At 41.0% G+C, this 18,740-nt stretch overlaps 1 protein-coding gene across 4 annotated transcripts in view; it reads left to right on the top strand.

Annotated features, from left to right (window-relative positions):
* The window catches only part of prkar1b (protein kinase, cAMP-dependent, regulatory, type I, beta), a 62,000-nt gene that overhangs the window by 41,151 nt on the left and 2,109 nt on the right, over window positions 1-18,740 (top strand). For all 4 annotated transcript variants that reach the window (XM_020647577.3, XM_020647591.3, XM_020647582.3 and 1 more), the window contains 5 exons: window positions 533-579; window positions 3,929-4,087; window positions 9,509-9,569; window positions 11,750-11,871; window positions 18,136-18,217. In XM_020647577.3, coding sequence (XP_020503233.1) covers window positions 533-579; window positions 3,929-4,087; window positions 9,509-9,569; window positions 11,750-11,871; window positions 18,136-18,217 — 471 coding nt within the window. The remainder of the gene's footprint in view (window positions 1-532; window positions 580-3,928; window positions 4,088-9,508; window positions 9,570-11,749; window positions 11,872-18,135; window positions 18,218-18,740) is intronic.

Raw genomic sequence — 18,740 nt, 5'->3', positions numbered from 1 at the left:
TATTCTTTGTTATTAAGATTTAGGCTATTTGATTTTCTCTTTTATGCTTATATAGCATTTGAATTTGTTCTGAATCTTCTAATCAAAAAACATGTATTCCTTTCTTTTGAACATTTTCAAATAGTGGTTAAGGTGTGAAAACGAGTTGTCTTCTTTTGAGAACAAAAAATAAATCTTCATTTTACTGTGAAGTAAAATTTTGTTTTGTTCTTCAAAGAAGGAATGGAAGTTGACAGATATGAGGGGGAGAGTGTGATAGTATATTTGCCTTTGTGGTTTCAGGGAAGACAAATTCTTACCATTTCTAAAAAAAAAAAAATGATATCCTTCTGCTTAAAGGAAAGAGTATTTAAGAGTTTGACCAATGATTTAAATCTCCTAATATACTCATTTGGTTTTAAAATCCATCCTTGAAAACTTAAACAGGAGGTCAAATTTATAGGAAAAAGAAAGCTTTCCTATTGGCTGCAGGTCCTGCTTTCTTTCTGCTGTCTCACACACTCCTGTGTTTCTCCCTTTCTCTTCCCTCCAGGCGATGAAGGAGACAACTTCTATGTGATTGACCAAGGTGAAGTGGACGTAAGTGGAAACACAAGCTCACACAAACAACTCACTTTTATTTTCCAATAAGATGTTCCTTTCATTTGATTTAAATCGGCGTATGTAGAGAAATCACAAATAAAGGGAATTCCATTATGATGTGTGCCACTGTTATCATTTATCCCCCTTTTGAGGAGAGGGCTATCAGGAGGATTTTGACTCAGTGGGAAAACCCTGCCTTCGCCACTCATGTTGAGACAATGATACCCACTAACAATGGACAGGTTGTATTGGATTGCCCCCATGTTTTGTTCTCTTCAAAGTTCGGTTCCACTGAGATGACAATCTGGACATGTCTATACCCACCTTTGCAGCTATCCACAGCAACGTAAAGGCAGACAAACTGAGAGCATCTTTTGTCTTAGTAATCCTGAAAGAGAGCGATTTAGTAAAGTGGACAGACAAAACAGGAGCTGACGGAAAGTTAAACAGGAAGTGACCCTGTCAGCTTGCCGAGTCATTAGCTAACAGGGATAAACATGTTTGGAAGCTTGGCGGAGTATAGTCAATCCACCTGAGAGAGACTAAGTGTAGAGATACAGAGATGGTGCCATGACGGGGGACTGTGTAACACCTACTTCTTACAAATTTTTTGCATGAAATTGCATTGTATTGGATGCTATCTTAACAAATTCTGACAAACAATGGTGGGCCATGACTGAATTCCAAATATTGTTATATGAGCACATCAATACCTTTATCTAAGCAGTGGTTCAAAGGCTGAGAACATCTGCATCACTTCAGGACTAAAACTGCCATATTTTATCTTACCTTGGTACGCTTTAATATAGAGGCGATATTCCCCTCCTTTCCCTTGCATGTGGTGTTTTTCCCTTTTCCCGAATATCTACACAGAGTTAGGATGTCTTGTGTAAGATCAGATATTTCCCCTTCTCACAATCCTGCTCTTACAATAGAGGGTTTTTAGAGAGACACTTTGTTTTTTGTTTTCACTACTTATCTAATCTATCTCTGGCTTGTCTCTTCTCAAACAGATTGTGTTGAAGACACTGGGTCTAGTGGTCCTTATAGGTGTTACAGGCTGTCCATCTGTTTTCCTCAACTTGATCTCTCCCTAAGATGTGTTCCCTCCAGAATTACAAATGTTGGGTATATTTTGTTGCTTGCAGTAGCAACACATCCTAGGCTTAAAGTCAAAATTGTTTTCTTCAACTTTCCATAACTCTCTCTGGACCAGCTTTATGAGACATTCTTGCGCAGTTGCCAAGTGCATCAGCTGCAGCATCACTTTGTGTCTTTATCACCTGGCTTGCTGTGGGTTTGGTCTCTTTTTCTACCAAATGGGAAATCTCATACTTGTCACCACCGCAGTGCTCAACTGCATCCATAACCGCTGCCTCCCAGCCACAGCTCAGTCACTGAAGGACTTCAAGCTCAGTGCCGATACTTTTATAAGTGTCAAGACATCTCCACACTTATTAAAGTGTGAAGATGTCTCTCATTAGACAGGGATGTAAATCTGCTGACACACCATAAACTGCCTGCAAGCTGACAACTACTGCCACTGATGTAAACACCCCACCATGTCTGCACACAGACTGATTTACTTCCAGACATTGGCCTGTATTTATATGGGTGCAGCACAGTTGAAATTAAAGCTTTCATTCTAAATTCCAATATGACCTTGTTGGAGAAAAATGCATTTATGCAATTTGTTGTTAGATAATGAGTATGCATTTTTATTTAAACGTTATATTCCCTATTTAGCATCTATTTAACTGTTGGTATTTGTTTAATCCATTACTGCAGACTGGTTTATAAACAGAAAAAGTAAAATAATAATCTTATGATGTGTTGTAATCCATGCACTAAATGTTTGCACACTGCTAATAACTGCTAAAGGGATTACAGAGTATCTTTTAATCCCAGGTGATAACCTCAGACATTTTGTGACTTGAAATAATTCACTTAAGTACTTTAACTTACCTGCAAGCAATTATTTTGTGATTAAAGTTTATTTTAGTGTTATTAGAGTAGATTTGAGAATAAGAAATTAAGTGCAATAATTGCTTACATATAGCCAATGGATATACAGACCATCTCTCTCACAGCTCATGAGAATGTGCCGAAAAAAACAAGTAACTACAAACAGAAATACATAGCAACACTGTCAACACTTATTCACCTTTCAGTGCTTATGATTTGTTGCGTCTTAATTAGCAGCAGCCAACATTGAAATGAAAATTCATTGACAGCTGTGAGACAGCATGCATTGTTCAAGACTTGAATTGCCTCATTATGAACTCCATTTTACCTTCTGCACAGCAGATACTCAATACAGTACAAGTGTTTCCAATTCAGCCTCTATGGACCACCTTTTTGCAAGCTTGATCTTACACCACGCAGCTTCACTCTCACATACCTGATTTAGTTAAAGTGTAATGCTGCTCGTTTGAGCATTTGCAACAGATCCACCCGATCAGAAGGTGCATGACAATGTTTTTAGAGCTTTATAGAATAGGACACACAGAAGATCAGAAGATACATATTGAATAGGAGAGTGAAAAATTCTTTTACCTGTATGTTCTGATGTAACACCTAAGTAAAACTCATATGATTGTTCTTCTAAGCCTGATGTAACCCCTCCGCTTCCATTTGAAGCCCCCGGTTTATAGAGAAGGATGAGTCCCCTGTGGTCTATACTCTGGGCCTTGGATAATGGCTTGCAACAATATTGGCAATCCACAGCCACGGGAGAGATACACCCTCCCTCCCTCTCTCCTTCTTTCTCTCAGTGTTATTAAGTCAACAACATAGTGGATAGTGTGTCGACAGGTGAAACCGTAGTGGCCCCAGAGAGAGCCTGGATGAGTCTCAATGAGGTTGTATTGTCTGAAGAGCTATAGTGGCTGGCCTAAATAGAGCTATGTAGGTAGGTGTGTGTGTGTGTGTGCGTGCATGTTGGGAAACAAGCATGTGAGTGCTTGTATGGGTTGTAGAGCTAAGAGTAGACCCACAATATCTACAGGGGCTTTCTGTCCTCCATCACTCCTAAATCAAAGGAAATGACAAGACAGAGGAAAATAAAAGGAGGTGGATTGAGAGTTAGAAGGGATAGAGGGCCTTTTAGAGGGTCTCATTTGACGGCTTAGTGGGGATCAAATGCTTAGTGAGCCAATCAAACAGCCCGGAGACTGAGGAGAGGGGGTTGAAAGGTTTAGGAAAGGTGTCTCAGGGTGGGAAGGTAAAATGACAATAAGAAAATCACATTTGACACAGGTTACCTAGCGATGATTGGTGTTCTTCAGAAGTATTTAAGACCGTTATAACACCCTCTCCATCGCTGTGTTTCTTGTTCTTTCTGCAGGTGTATGTGAATGGGGAGTGGGTGACCAGTATCGGAGAAGGAGGCAGCTTTGGAGAGCTGGCTCTGATCTATGGGACTCCCAGAGCGGCCACCGTCAAGGCCAAGACTGATCTGAAACTGTGGGGCATCGACAGAGACAGTTACCGACGCATCCTCATGGTAAGAACATCTACCAACATCCACCTCCTCAGTACACATTACAAGTTAAGCTTACCCTCAGTGGCCATACTAGAGCTTGGTTGCATGCTGGTTAGGTTGCTTTTTTCCAGGTTTGAATTTACATTTGGTTCATTTAATTTTTGCTATTCTTAAACTTAGCATAAATCTTATCCCTAGTTTTCCAACACCTGAAATGAAAAAGTGACTAAAAACTGCTGTTCAGATAAAGAATTTGCAGTGTTTCCCACACATAGACAATACTTGGCCGGGCCGCACGTGTATATTCAAGGCAGCCCAAGTAAGTTTTTCGACATTTTCTTTATCCATATAATCGTCAAGAGAGGTCCACTGGTACGTCCCTCTCATTAATGCACCAATTGAGTTGTGACATCACATGTTAAACCTGAAGCTCCTTCAGTCTTGGTTGTAATATCTGTCTGCAGCTGCTTGCTTCCTAAGCTGCCGTTCACTCTTAGTTTAGGATGATCATTTCATCATCATCAATAAGCCTCCACATATGCCGATTCCCTGATGTGATAACATTATAACTGGGCAAACAATTCAAAAAACGCACGTTATGTTAATTGAGTATCTTCAACATACTGCTGATGAATTTTGTCAAAAGAGCAGGGCAACAAAACAAAGGCATTGAAGGAGGGTGATAGGACGGGACAAGCCCCTAAAATAAGTTAGAGAAAAAGCTAAATTAATATGTCTGCAAACCTAATATTAATACACTGTAGGTTACCAGCCCCCATCCCCCCCTGCCAACTTCAACGCCTGACATGACTGCCAAGTGTATATGAATTTTTCCAGATATTTGTCTGTTAAAATAATGGTATCAAACTTCAGACATGCATATGCAAACAAAATCACATTATGAAAGGATACATAAAGAGGAAAAATCTAGAAGAAGAGTACTACAGTACATTGGTGTACTGAACACAGTACAAATATAATATACAACCTCATCATACTGTATGTATAGTGTATGTCCTCCCTCTGGACCTCTTAAATTTCCTTAGAAAGTTATTCAGCAGCTTTCAATTTGACACTCATAAAATCCACCTCCATGTATCCTCCCACTTTAATGTCTCTCTACATCTGTTGCTAGACGGAGTCAGGGGCAATAAGAAAAAAAAAGGGAGTGCTGTTGGAAGAGAGGGGGTCAACAGTAAAGCTCTACACACACTTCCCTCTTCAGGAGCTTATCTAGCAGGAATGTCTAAATGTTTAAACTGGAAACACAAGGTGCTCTGCCCCAGCTGTCATACAGATTCACACACATGCACATTTTCAGTGCTATTCGAAATACTAATTATTTTTTTAATGTGCCTGCGTGAGTCCACCTAATTACTTCATCAGAAGTTTCTCAGCCTCCTGAAACTAAATGAAATGGCGTACAGTTAACCTTCATGACCCCAGAGTAGATCTAAGCCTTCATCAGCAGTGAAGCTTCTGCTCTGCTTCAAACATTTTGAACCTGCAAAGGTGGAAGAAGGTTGTTTTTGGACCTTTCAGCTCAGCCTAAAGTTGGCACCGGCCTGCCCTGCACTCATGTCACCTCTTCAGCACATAGTTAAACTGAGGGCACAGACTGCCCTGGTAACCTTTCTTTTAGGAGATTCTCTCCCTCTCTCCAGCTCTCATTTCTTCGTTCCCTCCAGCAGCAGCAGCAGGAGGGGAGACGGGGTGAAGCAGATTTCAATTATGTGAACCTGTTGTTAATTATTGCTGTCAATGATTTGTAAAGCTGTTTTTATAAAGTGCGGTATTCTGGCAACGTCTTATGCCAACTCAACGAGCATTCTCAGTGTGTCTAAGTATTTGTGTGTGTTTCCCAGTGAAATTATGCCGAGTGTCTGCAGCTAGTTAGTCAGGAGCCTGGGAAGGTGTGCGGCTGCTTCCATCAGTTTTCTTTGTTTGCACATTTGCTCTCTCCTGTCCTGCTTCTCTGCTGGAGCTCCAAATACTTCAATGATAATCTTAACCAAACTGTATTTTTAAACAAGTTATATCATGATGATTCAAATATTTACCTCAAAGAAGATTCCCCCTTTCAATGGGAAATGTCCTTGCTTTTCTGCATTTTTTTTTGCAGGGGTTTTGGGGTCATAATCAATTAAACATATTTGTGTTGTAAGTTGGACAAAGCAACACATTTATTGTACCCTGGGAACCAATATTATGACTAATTTTATTTGCTAAGGGCGTTGCATGTGGTCCCCCTGCATATCAGATACACCTTTCGATAATTTCCCCTTCAGTGTGTACCATATACACACCCCCAATGGCTAAAATGAAACAAACCCCAGCCATATTCAAAATCACCAAAACTGGTCTTCAGTTTCTTTCAACCACTGAGTCGATGTTGATGTTAGAATCTGTGCCAGAATACGAACATGACAGTGATGTTGTCATTTAAATCAGAGCTAAGGTGTAAATGCTTCAAACGCACCTTGTCTTTCTTGTCCTGCTTTAATCTTTATCCAGGAGTGCATTTAGTAAATAAAATAACATAGTTCCCTGTAATAAATACGCTCCCTCCATTGTGTAGCCACCTGTCAAACAATACCCCACTTATCGTGTCATCTTGGTAATAACACACACATGGCTACAGACAAAGCTGTTAACAAAATGACAGACCCCTGTCAACAAACAAAGTACAAGATGATAGGAGACAAAGAGAAATGATACCAAGAAATGAGGATGGATGTTGAGGTGTGTATGTGTTTGGCTATTGGACAGAGATGAAGGTGATGGAGATGGGGTGTAAGGTACGGTTGGTTTAGTCTGGCTTGGCTCCACACCTCAACTCTTTGATGATTCCACCTCAAAGACAGCGAGCAGACACAGAGGCTGGTTCATCTTTAACCGCAGGAGGAGCGAACACATTAGGTCTAAAAGGAGTAGGGGAGTTCTGTACATGAAACATGTGCTCACGCCCTCCCAAGAAGACAGGAAGGATCAGGTCTGATGCAGGAAAAAAAAATGCGAAACAAAAATATGTTCTCCAACAAAAAATATGATAACTTGACATTTTAGAGTCACAAATTTAAACGGTATCATTTTCATTCCTTCTACATCAGTACACTTTTATCTTGCTGACAAGACTTTGGCCCACCCAGCCCTTCTCACACCAGTCGCATGAATCAGACCTGATGTGTAATGTAATGTTATGTTACGTACGCATAGTAAGCCTTTAAGCTGAGCAAACCTGTGGAGAGACCAACTCAACATCTCTGTGCAGTGTGTGTGTGTGTGTGTGTGTGTGTGTGTGTGTGTGTGTGTGTGTGTGTGTGTGTGTGTGTGTGTGTGTGTGTGTGTGTGTGTGTGTGTGTGTGTGTGTGTGTGTGTGTGTGTGTGTGTGTGTGTGTGTGTGTGTGTGTGTGTGTGTGTGTGTGTGTGTGTGTGTGTGTGTGTTTATGTGAGAGTGTACAGTATAAATGAGTGAGTGTTTGAATTTGCTTGCTTAATGAGCATAAAGTTTCATCTCTTCAGAGACAGCAACAAAACATAAGTGGCAGAACTAAAAACAGACTGCATGCTTTGCAGACACATGCTGACACCACACACACACACACACGCACACACACACACACGCACACACACACACACACACACACACACACACACACACACGAATCAATTATCCAGGAGGGAGGCGATGCAGTCTAGAATTCCTTTAATCAACTTGTTTATCATGTTGAGTTTGACGTTGGCTCACTTGGGAACTTTTTCTCTCCCTTTAAGACAAAATGTGAAATTATATCAAATTAGAGGCAGCAGCGGGACTCAGGCACTTATGCACTAAAGACACCCCAAGCCTCAATATATCATTTCCATATGCAGAGGCAGACATGGGGTGGATAAGATTGTCTTTCCTCACTCACTCTGTTTCCCTTTATGTCCCCGCTCGCTCTGACTGATTCTGTGCATTGAAGGAGGGGAAGAAAGGAGAAACACAGTAAGGGAAGGGGTCCTCTGGGTCCAGACTTGTTAGGAAGCACCTAATGCTCATGGCAGAGGGGAAAGTCCCCACTGCCTGGTGGGTGGGGTGGCCACACACACAGACACACGCAAGCAATGAACATTACCACGCATGTCATACACACATCCAAATGCATGACCTCATAAACTATGTACAGTGAATGTCTACACGATTAATCATAAGCTGTTTTCACACATGCACTCCTGAAGATTTCTAGAAAATTGCAGGACAGCCTGCTGTTGAAATCTTCCTGATTTGCTCATCCACAAGTGTCCTTAACAGCACAAAGTGTTCTCTGTCGGTTGAGAGGAAGGTTGAGGGTATCCCAGGAAGCAAGACATGATGCAAAAAAAGAAGCTGCAGAAATCTTTTGCCTTGACATCATCGCTACGTGCAATTTGAAGAACACACTGGCAAGAAGATAAGAGTCTGAAACTGCTTCATTATGTGCACTAAGATTGCACCAGTTCTGCACATGTTGCATGATATAAACATCATCAACCCACGCACTCCCTTGCAAATAATTTTCTTGAATATTTTGAAGACATTTTATTACAGTGCTGGCGTTATCAAAGCCTGTGTAAAGTCAGAGAGAAAAATGTGGCTGTTTGCATTTACACATGCATCTCTCTCTGTTCATTTTGAATTTTTGTCAGAAGCATTCATGAAAACACAAATAGATAATGGTGTAGTAACATTTTTATCTTTACCTATTTTATAATTTGGAAAATCTTGTTGGAGAACTCAGAACTGATATTTCATGACTTACAAATCAGCAATATGCATCCTAATGGACCGATTTACAAAACACAAAAACCTGATCCAAAGAAACAATGAAGTCTCATGCACTAAACTTTATGTGGTAAAGCATAACTAAAAGAAAATAACTATAAATCATTTGAATGTAAGATTTCTGAGACTAAAAGAGAGTTGTCTGTTATGATTAGAATTGTATTGTTCTATTGTATTGCTTAAGTTGAAATTATTTAAATCTGTTCTGCCTCTATAAACAGAGACATTACGGTCCGATGTTTTCCAAATAATCAAAATGATCACTTTTTTTGGTGGTTCTTTTTTTTTTTTTTTTTAAATATCTCTTTATTAATTTGACAGGTATCATGATACAATAATCATTAAGGATCATTTTTTTCTTGGTAACATGTCACATACCCCCCACTTCCCACCCATACATATACATACATGCGCACACACATAAATTACAATAACATTACCATACCAGGGGTGAAAAAAAGACAAGCTCAAAACAAAAAAAACAAAAAATAATAATGCTAAAGAAAAATAATAAGAATAAAATAAAAAACAAAGATATTACAGCAAAATTATCACTTTTTATAGATAATGTGGAGTACTCAATACAGTTTGTGAGCTAGTGTATCTAATGGTTTATTTCCTCCTTTCTTTTGTTACAGGGCAGCACACTGAGGAAGAGAAAGATGTATGAAGAGTTTCTTAGCAAGGTGTCCATCCTTGGTAAGTCTGTGTTTTAAAATGAATCACACACTGAAGATGTCGGTGCCATTACTTTGTCTTTTATTGTTTATTTTCCATTCATGTATTGGGTGCTGTTGCACGTGTATGCCATGTTAAGCGTTGAATTTAAACACCAGGTCAGAGAGTCCAGAGTGCAGGCAGTTAAATCTGCAGAGTGAAACATATACTGTAGATTAGCACACATAAACACAGGCGTACGTTGTCACACAAGACCCATAGCTGAGTAAGGTCTGTGTGTACAGTCCTAATCTTCTCCCACTGTTCATACTAAAGCCAGTCACACTCTGCTATGTCGCTGTGTGGACAATTAAAGAATAGGGAGTTAAGCTAAGCCTCTCTTTTCCTACTGGAATTTGGAAAACACCATCCTATACAGGCCATTGAGTTTGGCAGAACGGCGAATGAGATTCATTCAGACTCTCAAAACGTGCTGCAATTGGAACTGACATCTCATCCCCTTCCACTTGATCGTGTGTGTGTGGTGTATAGAGCGAGGCCATGCCCCCTGTACAGAGTTATTAGCTGGCTGAGTAAACACATACACTCAATTCAGGTCTTAGGAGAACGTCTCTGCGAGATCCACTCTCTTTTCATTTACCGCCTTTCTTCTGCGTCTCCCATTTTGACAGCGTTGTTCAGACCTGTATTCAACCGCCCACCTCCCTCCTCCAAGTGCCTTTCCTCTCTTCAGTCGTCTTTCTGCCACTCTGCTTCTCGGCTTTATCTCTTTGAATGGAAGGAGGGGTAGGAGGCGGGAGTGTTTTTGTTTGTCTTTGATTTTCAAGATAGCCACGAAATTGGGTACAAGCCCTTGATGTCGAGGAGTGAAGAGGGGAAAAAACAACATGTTCTTTGTCAAACGCACACAGAGCCTTCGATATCCTAATAGCCATTCCCAGTGTGCATACTATATATGTGTGTAGCAAGATGATCCAAGTGGGTGCTGGCTCTGCGAAGCGTGAAATGTTGGTTCTTTAGCCAGCACATTTGTATATCATGTTACATGCCAAGCGTTAAGGATCACTACTATCGGACCTGCTGCTTTTTGCTCGCAGCCAGACAGAGGGCATCCATCTGGGGCCAGCAGACACCTTGGCCCCACTGGAGGGGACACTGGACACCTCCAAGCGAGCAGAGTTCACCTTAGTTAATCCAAAAAACATACACATTTACACAAACAGACACACTAGGATCAGTTACTTAGCCTATCAGGAGACAATAGTCTCAAACAAAAGGATTTTGTTGTAGTTTTACGCCTTTAACTCTTGTCTTAGTCAAATCAAAACACAGGACTCATCCAGGCACAGAGGATAAGCTAAGATAAAGAGTGTTTTCACTGCAGATAAATCACATTCCAGACAAAGGTGTATAGACTGTTAAGATTAAGATACAATAATCTGCTGAATTGTGAAAGGATGATCTTGTGTGCTTAATCTTCTACGTAGAGCTATTTATTGATTGTGGGTCCTCCTCCTTCTAAGAATATCTGAGTTGTTAAAACTCCTTTGGTTGGAATTTTTTCCCCAGTGAGGATATGAGACCGTCTGTGTTCTTAGTTTCTGTGTGAAAACCAACATCTTCTAGAAATATCTCGGGCTAACCACGTCACTGTACATGTGGTTGGATATTCTGAAAGACAGCTGTTGCAACTGGCTCGCAGAATCAACAAAAAAACATGAAAAAACATGAATCTTATCAAAGGTTTTGGTCAATTTGTTTACACGTAAGGGATTTTTAAAATGTTCCTGGAAATAAAAGTGGGCTGCACAGAAGTGCAATGGTTAGCACTGTTGCCTCACAGCGCAAAGGTTCCTAGTTCGAGTCAGACAGGAGCCTTTCTGTGTGGAGTTAACATGTTTTCCCGTGCATCCATGAGTTCCCTCCTGGTACTCCGGCTTCCTCCCACAGTCCAAAGACATGCTCGTTAGGGTAATTTGTGACTCTTAATTGCCAGTAGGTGTGAATGTGACTGTGATTGGTTGTTTGTGTCTGTATGTCAGCCCTGTGATTGAATGGTGACCACTCCAGGGTGTACCCCGCCCCTCAAACAATGACAGCAGGGCTCGGCTTCAGCCCCCGAGATTCGGATTAGGACAAGCAGTATAGATGATGGAAGCTGTATTTATCACATTATCTGTACTGTAATGTTTCATTCACAGAGTCTTTGGATAAGTGGGAACGTCTGACTGTGGCTGACGCTCTGGAGCCCGTTCAGTTTGAGGATGGAGAGAAGATAGTGGTGCAAGGAGAGCCGGGTGATGACTTCTTCATTATAACAGAGGTAAGGTCTGTGGGGGGGCTGATGTGTGTGTTTAACTAAGGGGTTGTTGCACGAGTAAAACACGATTGTTGGAAACTTTAATTCACTGTAACTTCTCCTATAAGCGGTACACGTTGACATGTGAGGCCATGTGGGCGTCTTTAGGCGGGCCCCGGGCTGATGTGCATGTCATCAGAGACGTTGGTGGGCTCTTTGCTGAGATCGGAACTGATCCAAGTTTATTGCCACTAGCAGACAGAGTAGCCAGCAGCAGGCTTTGTGGAGCTCGGGGCCCTGGCACAGTTTCATGAAGGGCCCCCTGCCTGTCATCCCAACACACTTTTGATTAACTCCATACTTACACAGCTTTCACCAGGGTCATGTCAAGAGGGCCCTGTCTGGAGAGTTTTTGTCCTTGCTTCCTTCATTCCTCTCTCTCTCTCTCTTGTCTTCAGACATGGCTGAAGGTTAGCCTCTGCGTCATTTGCTCTGTCTTTCTTAATCTTTATCCAACAAAAGTCCCACTGAGAGGAGCACTGGTTACAGTGAAGGGGAAGTGATTATATGAGAATGATTTTTTCAAAGGTTGCATATGATGCATCACTCCCTGAGACTCTTAACTTTCTACCTCCTCTCTTTCTGCACCTGTGCCTCTCCAGCACAGCACATCTCGTCTCCATCCTCTTTTCATCCGTTATTTCACTCTCCTAATTGTTCATCTACTTATACATAGTCATAGCAGTCTGTTATTATTTGGATGGCTATATGTTTTTAATTGTGTTGGTAATAGTCTTTTTTTTTTTAAAGGTCAGAAAGCTTTTCACAGCTCTAAAGATTTGATAGTGGTCAGATCCATGCTGTGATGTGCCTTTATGGCATTTAATGTAAACCCTATTAAATCATTTTTAACATAGCTTTACTTGAAGAACATCAGAATAAATGTAAACAAAGAAAAAACCGGTCAACCGACAGCATAACTGAGGAAGATTAAATATGTTGACTTTCAAGACAAAACTCGGCACTAACCACTCATGAACCCTGAATATAAAATTAAATCTTAATATTAATATTGGCAGGAAGCCAAGCAACCAAAATGTTTTCACTGTCACAACATCTAAAGACTCCACTTTATAACTTTATATATCTTGCACACACCTCATATTATCCAACCAGTGTCGGTCAAGTTTGGAGTCTCCAAGTGAAGCCTCCCAAAGCTGCAGAAATCCTTTAAAAACCAGCGTGTTTAACCCAATTAGTGTTTAGGGCACAAATATAGATGTAAATTTAGAAATGCATGACTCATCAATCTGAGACTTGTAGATCCTCAAGAGAAAAAAGCCAAAATATGCAGAGGAATCTGAGGGATTAAACTGTAGAGATGGAGAGATGGTGGAGAGGGAAAAGACAGGGGCAGTTCCTCTAGATCTATATGAGAATAGTTTTGTGTCTCTTTCTTTATGCCCATTTTCCCTTTCTCCCTCTCCTATCTAATTTTCATCTTTAAGGCCCTCCCATCCTCTCTATCCCTCTATTTCTCTCTCTCTCTCTCTCTCTCTCTCTCTCTCTCTCTCTCTCTCTCTCTCTCTCTCTCTCCCTCCATCTCTCATGCTGCAGGGCCTGACTTTCCCAGAGCTGGGTGGACTGTGGTGGAATGTGTGTTGCTGACTTTCACACGGGGTCAGGAGACCCAGCCTCCCGGGAAGGAGACGAGAAGGGAGAGGGAGAGAGAGAAAAAGAGAGAGAGAGGGATGAGTCAAAGAGGGCAGGGTTGGACATAAAGGGATAGACGGGTTGATTCAAAAATGGACCACAAGTGAGATGCGATAGATAGATTTCGTGTGAGATTATCATACCATCAGATCAGTGTTCTCTCTCATCATGTTTTTCTTCTTGTCTTTTTCTTCATGTCCACACCTTTATTTATTTTAAACCAGGATGAGATGTATGTGTTTGGTTCAGCCGACACTCTTTCGTTCTAACTCCCCCGCCTCCCTCCTCCCCTGTCTCTTCTCACCCTTTTGTTGTTTCTTCGGTTTTAGAGCATCAGCAAAAGACAAACCCCACAATCACTAAATAACATGCTGCTGATGGGAAGGCTTAACAAAAAAGAGGTATAGAGACATCACTCTCTTTGCCTGTCGGGAGGAAAAGGGGCCCTAATCAAAAAAAGACATGTTTACATTTCTTTCTCTCACTATACAAACAAGCTTTTACAGAACTCCAGGGGCAGTGAAGACTCAGCCTCACCTTCCTCCCCATCCTTCCTTTTCCTCTCCTTCTTTAAGGCATGGGCCCATGCTCCCTCAACACGTATCTCCCACACGCTCATACACTCAGGCACAGCACCCTGTCATCTGTGGTCTCACCACTGTCACAGAAAATGGTGCAAATGAAAAGACGGAGAAGGAGGGGTGGGAAAACTGTCACTGAGAATTTTGAAACATGATGTTGAAAACAAATATGTTAAACACGCTGTGTCTCACAGTAGCTACGGGCTTTTCTTTTAGCCATGATGGGAAAAAGTTGTGCAAGACAAATACAAATGAACCAAATTATAAAATGCTTTCAGCAGAAGGAAACAAACCCCAGCTTGCCTTTTGGTTTCTTTATGCTTTGGTAATTAACCATATCAGCGTATAATTTTAAAAGGCCATCAATGGTGGTCGCCATGTTGGCAGTGTTGTTGAGCTGGAGCTGACACGGGTCATAAACCCCCTGACAAACAGCTAAAACAAACCTGAGTGATCTATTTTTAATATTCTTGTTATAGTATTTTCAAGTCGACTCATCCCTGTCCGCCTCTGCATGAAAATTCAGAAAAATCGACTTTTGCTTGTTTATCCAGGTGCCTTCTTCTCGGCTGAGCGTTTACTCCAATCTCCTCCCATCATCGATCTAAACATCTACTCAATTTGTTAGCTCACATGTTTCCATTGACCCTCTACAAAAGTAATCACACAGAGGGGATCCAACGGGTCCCTGGGGTGGGGGGGGGGACCAGAAATCCTCTGTGGATTATCTGAAATACCTGTTACTGGAAACTACATGAAAGCTCTGCACTATAGCTAATGGAGCTTCACACCACTTTTATAGATTGAAGATCAATGCAGTAAATGGAGAAAGTCATTTTGAATGAGTGTAAGTACTGTGCAAAGAACAAAGGTAAAGATTAACAGGTTTTAATTGGGTCAAACCTTTCTTTTTTTTTAAAGATTCTGTTTGTAAAGTAGCCCAGAGACTGTTAAATATTTTCCTCAAATACAATCTTTTTACGTACGAGCGAGTTGGCATTTGTGTGAGAAGATGCAGACACTCCTGGTGCCGGGTGGCCTTGTGAACAGGCTACTCAGGATATCACCTTTCCTCTTCCACCTCCGCTTGTGCCTCTTGTCTCTCTCTTTGTGCCTGTTGTTGATCCAACGACTGTTACTTCCTACATGCAAGACTACATTTTGACATGTCACCACGAGCAGACACGCTACGCTCTGTGTGTGGTATGTGTGTTTAGGTATGAGCATGAGTGGGTGTTCATTTGGTAAAGATTATAGCTGCTTTTTAAATTGATGAGTTCTTACTTCTCCTCTTTACATTTTATGACTCTTACTGTTTATTCATTCATTCTTTCTTTCTCACGCTTTTACCTGTCGTCTGTGCCCCATGTCGGGCAGCATCACATGGAGGATCCTCATTGTTTATAAAAGACATTTCTGCCGAGCGTTGCGCGGCGCTGGGGTGGTACAGCATGTGATGGTTATCTGGACCACACTGGTTTGAAGCCTGTTCACAAGCGAACTACTGTACTTCACAGTGCTGCACTGTCTCACTGTCTTTGTTTGGACATGAATGGACAGGAGAGGAATCAACTGGTTGTAAACATTGGAGCTTCAATGCCCCCCCCCCCCCGTTCTCTCCCCGTTCACCTTGTACCACTTTGCACTCAAACAGCTTGTTTCAGTAAGTTGTAAGAGGTTAAAGAGGTTACTTTGTTGTTTACATTCGAGATTAAACAATGGATAAGGAGCAAATGAAATAGTGTCATTTCATGGGATCCCCCGACTTTGTTAGCTTTGTTAGAAATTAAAGCAATAACAGCTTAGTCAGCAATCATGCATGGAAACAATGGAATTAAAAAAGTTTAAATTTAACAGAAAAAGGAATGCTTAGGTAGAGAAAGATGATTCATCATGTAAATAATGAGATGTGATTTAAAATATATATTAAAGTTCATCAGTGCCCATCAGTTACTGGATAGTCAACAGTGTACAAGCTAAAGTGAAGTTTTGCAGGTGACAAATGTCATTTTTACAGATTCATACATGTGATTCAGTGTCAATGTCTATGCCAACATTAAAAAACACTGACTCATCCACCTCAATAATGGCTTAATGGTATCAACAAAAAGGTCATCCTTTAACACATGGTATACCCCACATACATCATCAGTGTCCCCCACGTCTCCACAGTTCATACTCAGTCACGTGTCCCTCTCTCTGAAACAATCTCACCTTTCTATGTCTACAGTTTAGAGCTGGCAGTTTGGGGATTCTCATTAAAGCTCATTATATTCATATGAACATTATTAGCTTGGTCAGTGTAAGTAGCAGACGGAGCAGAGAAGGATTAGAAACTGTGAAAGCGCTGGAACAGTCAAGTCTGTTTTGCAACACAGGCAAAGACAGGCTGGGAAGTTCTCTTTTTACCTGCTACCAATTTACAGTACAACTTCCGGCTTCATGTAGATTTGTAGACATTGAAACCTCTGCCTCTGTATGGACACAAGCAAGCTAATGTGTTTAAAGTGTTCTTTTGAGAAGTGTGTTCTCATGAGCAGTACTTTGTCCCTGTACTTGGCGTAAACATTTTAGATACCTGTACTTTTCATGCATAGTTTGTACAACAACTTTTACTTATATCAGCTACATCTTCATACAATTATCAGTATTTACTACTGCATATATTTTCCAATACTGCTTTTCTTCATCAAGCTATAATGCATTTGAGGGATCATCGCACACCACACTCCTAATTAAGACCAATGCCAACCTAAATGGTTTGGAAAATAACACATGAAGTCAGTGCATCTAAGGCACAAAAACATTCAGAGATGTTTCAATGAGAGGAAAGAAGAAACCTGGGGTCACAGAAAAGAGCATTAAGTGAACTCAGATCCAGAGCAGCTAGACATTTCCCATCCAACAGATCTTTTTACCCTCAAATTTGACATGAAGTTTAGTTATCTTTGCAACAAGTTGAATCACTTATCCTGCGACAACCAAAAACAAGTATCTGTACTTCCACTCGAGTAAAAAATATTTGCACTTTTAGCATCTCTGGTTGTCAAGGGTTTTGCATTTCAAGCACAACTCCAAAAACTTTCTTCTAGCTCAGATTCAAAGATGAATTTTCTAACATGTGCTCATTTACACACACAGAGTTTGTCAACAGCTGCAACAGACAATAAGAGCTGTTTTCATCTGTTGGACAAAGAGAGCGGAAATCAGATTTTCTCCGTTCTACTAATCAGATGACTCACACGCACCGCGCTGCGGGTCCAGTCAGTCTGTCCGGTCCAGCAGACATCAGCTGTTGATTTTCTCACTGTATGTGTGTATGTGAAGGCTTGTGTTTTTGTCTCCATCCATCTGTGTATGTGCTCCTAGTTACTGTTGCCAGGCTGTGTGTGTATGTGTGTTTGCTAATGCACAGTGTATGTTAGCATCATGCTTTTGGAGAATGCTACGAGTTTGGGTGTCTACATGTAAATGTGTTAGTGTTTACAGGGCTTTAAGGGCACATAGTGGGAAGTGCCTCAGTTTTGGATGATACAGTAGTTTCCATCTTGTGGGTAAATGTAGATAAAGGGGATTATGGGATGGAGATAATGAGGAATGAGCTCAGCCTCCAACTGGCTTAGATGTTTGTATTTATTGCACCCTGGAGGAAATAAAGTAGAAGCAATCAGAATTGGTGCCATGAACCCTGTTGGAATATCTGACTTTGTGTTGTTTTGTGTTTCTGCTCATATGCATCTCACAGAGCAGGTGTCCGTCTCATAGAAAAGTGGCCTAAATCCTGTGCACCTGTGTCCTTATGAAGCAAAGGAATTTCTCCTCGGCTTAATCCTCCTGACTGTTTTCAGCCTTTGCTAAATAACTCCTCCTTTTCTCTCCCTTTCCTTTCTTTCCCTACACCCCCCTCCCTTTTTTCTCTCCCTCTCATCCTGTTTCCCTCTCTTGTCTGTCTTTCCTTTCTTTCCTCCAACTTTCCTTTTCTTCCTGTTTGCAGGGAATAGCCTCTGTTCTGCAGCGCAGGTCTGACAATGAGGAGTATGTGGAGGTTGGACGCCTTGGACCCTCTGACTACTTTGGTGAGTGGCTGCTGGCTGCTGAAGCCTTTTCCCTTCCCTGTTTGACACAACACTCAAAAAGCCTTGGAATGAAAACAGTTTTTTTTTAAAAAATAACATTAATAATTCTGCAAGGAGAAGCCCAGAAATATCCACTCTGGCATGTCATCTCAGCTATCAAACATTGGTAAAATCACACTAAAGGTTAGCATGAATATTATATTATAATGCTGCAATAGCTTTCAATTTCTTCTAGTTAATCTCAAGACCATGTCACAGAAAAAAGAGGACATAACGTCATTTAAAAAAACACGTTTTCTGTTTACTATTATTACAGAACAGAAAATTGGCTAATATTGATATTGTGTAATCCATCTTAGAAACACTTCATTTAGTTTGATTCCATAAATCTACTTCAAATGGTTTTGGATGGAAGCAGAGCATCTTAAAACACATGATTAAGACTTTCTTTTGTCTTTTGCTTAATGTATTCCTTCTTCCTGCCTCTTTGGGTTTGTTCCTGATCAGTCACAGTTTTTAAAAG

Source organism: Labrus bergylta, chromosome 16 (genome assembly GCF_963930695.1).
Source record: "Labrus bergylta chromosome 16, fLabBer1.1, whole genome shotgun sequence".
In the NCBI taxonomy this organism is placed as follows: Eukaryota; Metazoa; Chordata; class Actinopteri; order Labriformes; family Labridae; genus Labrus; species Labrus bergylta.
This window is presented reverse-complemented; position numbering and strand designations above follow the sequence as displayed.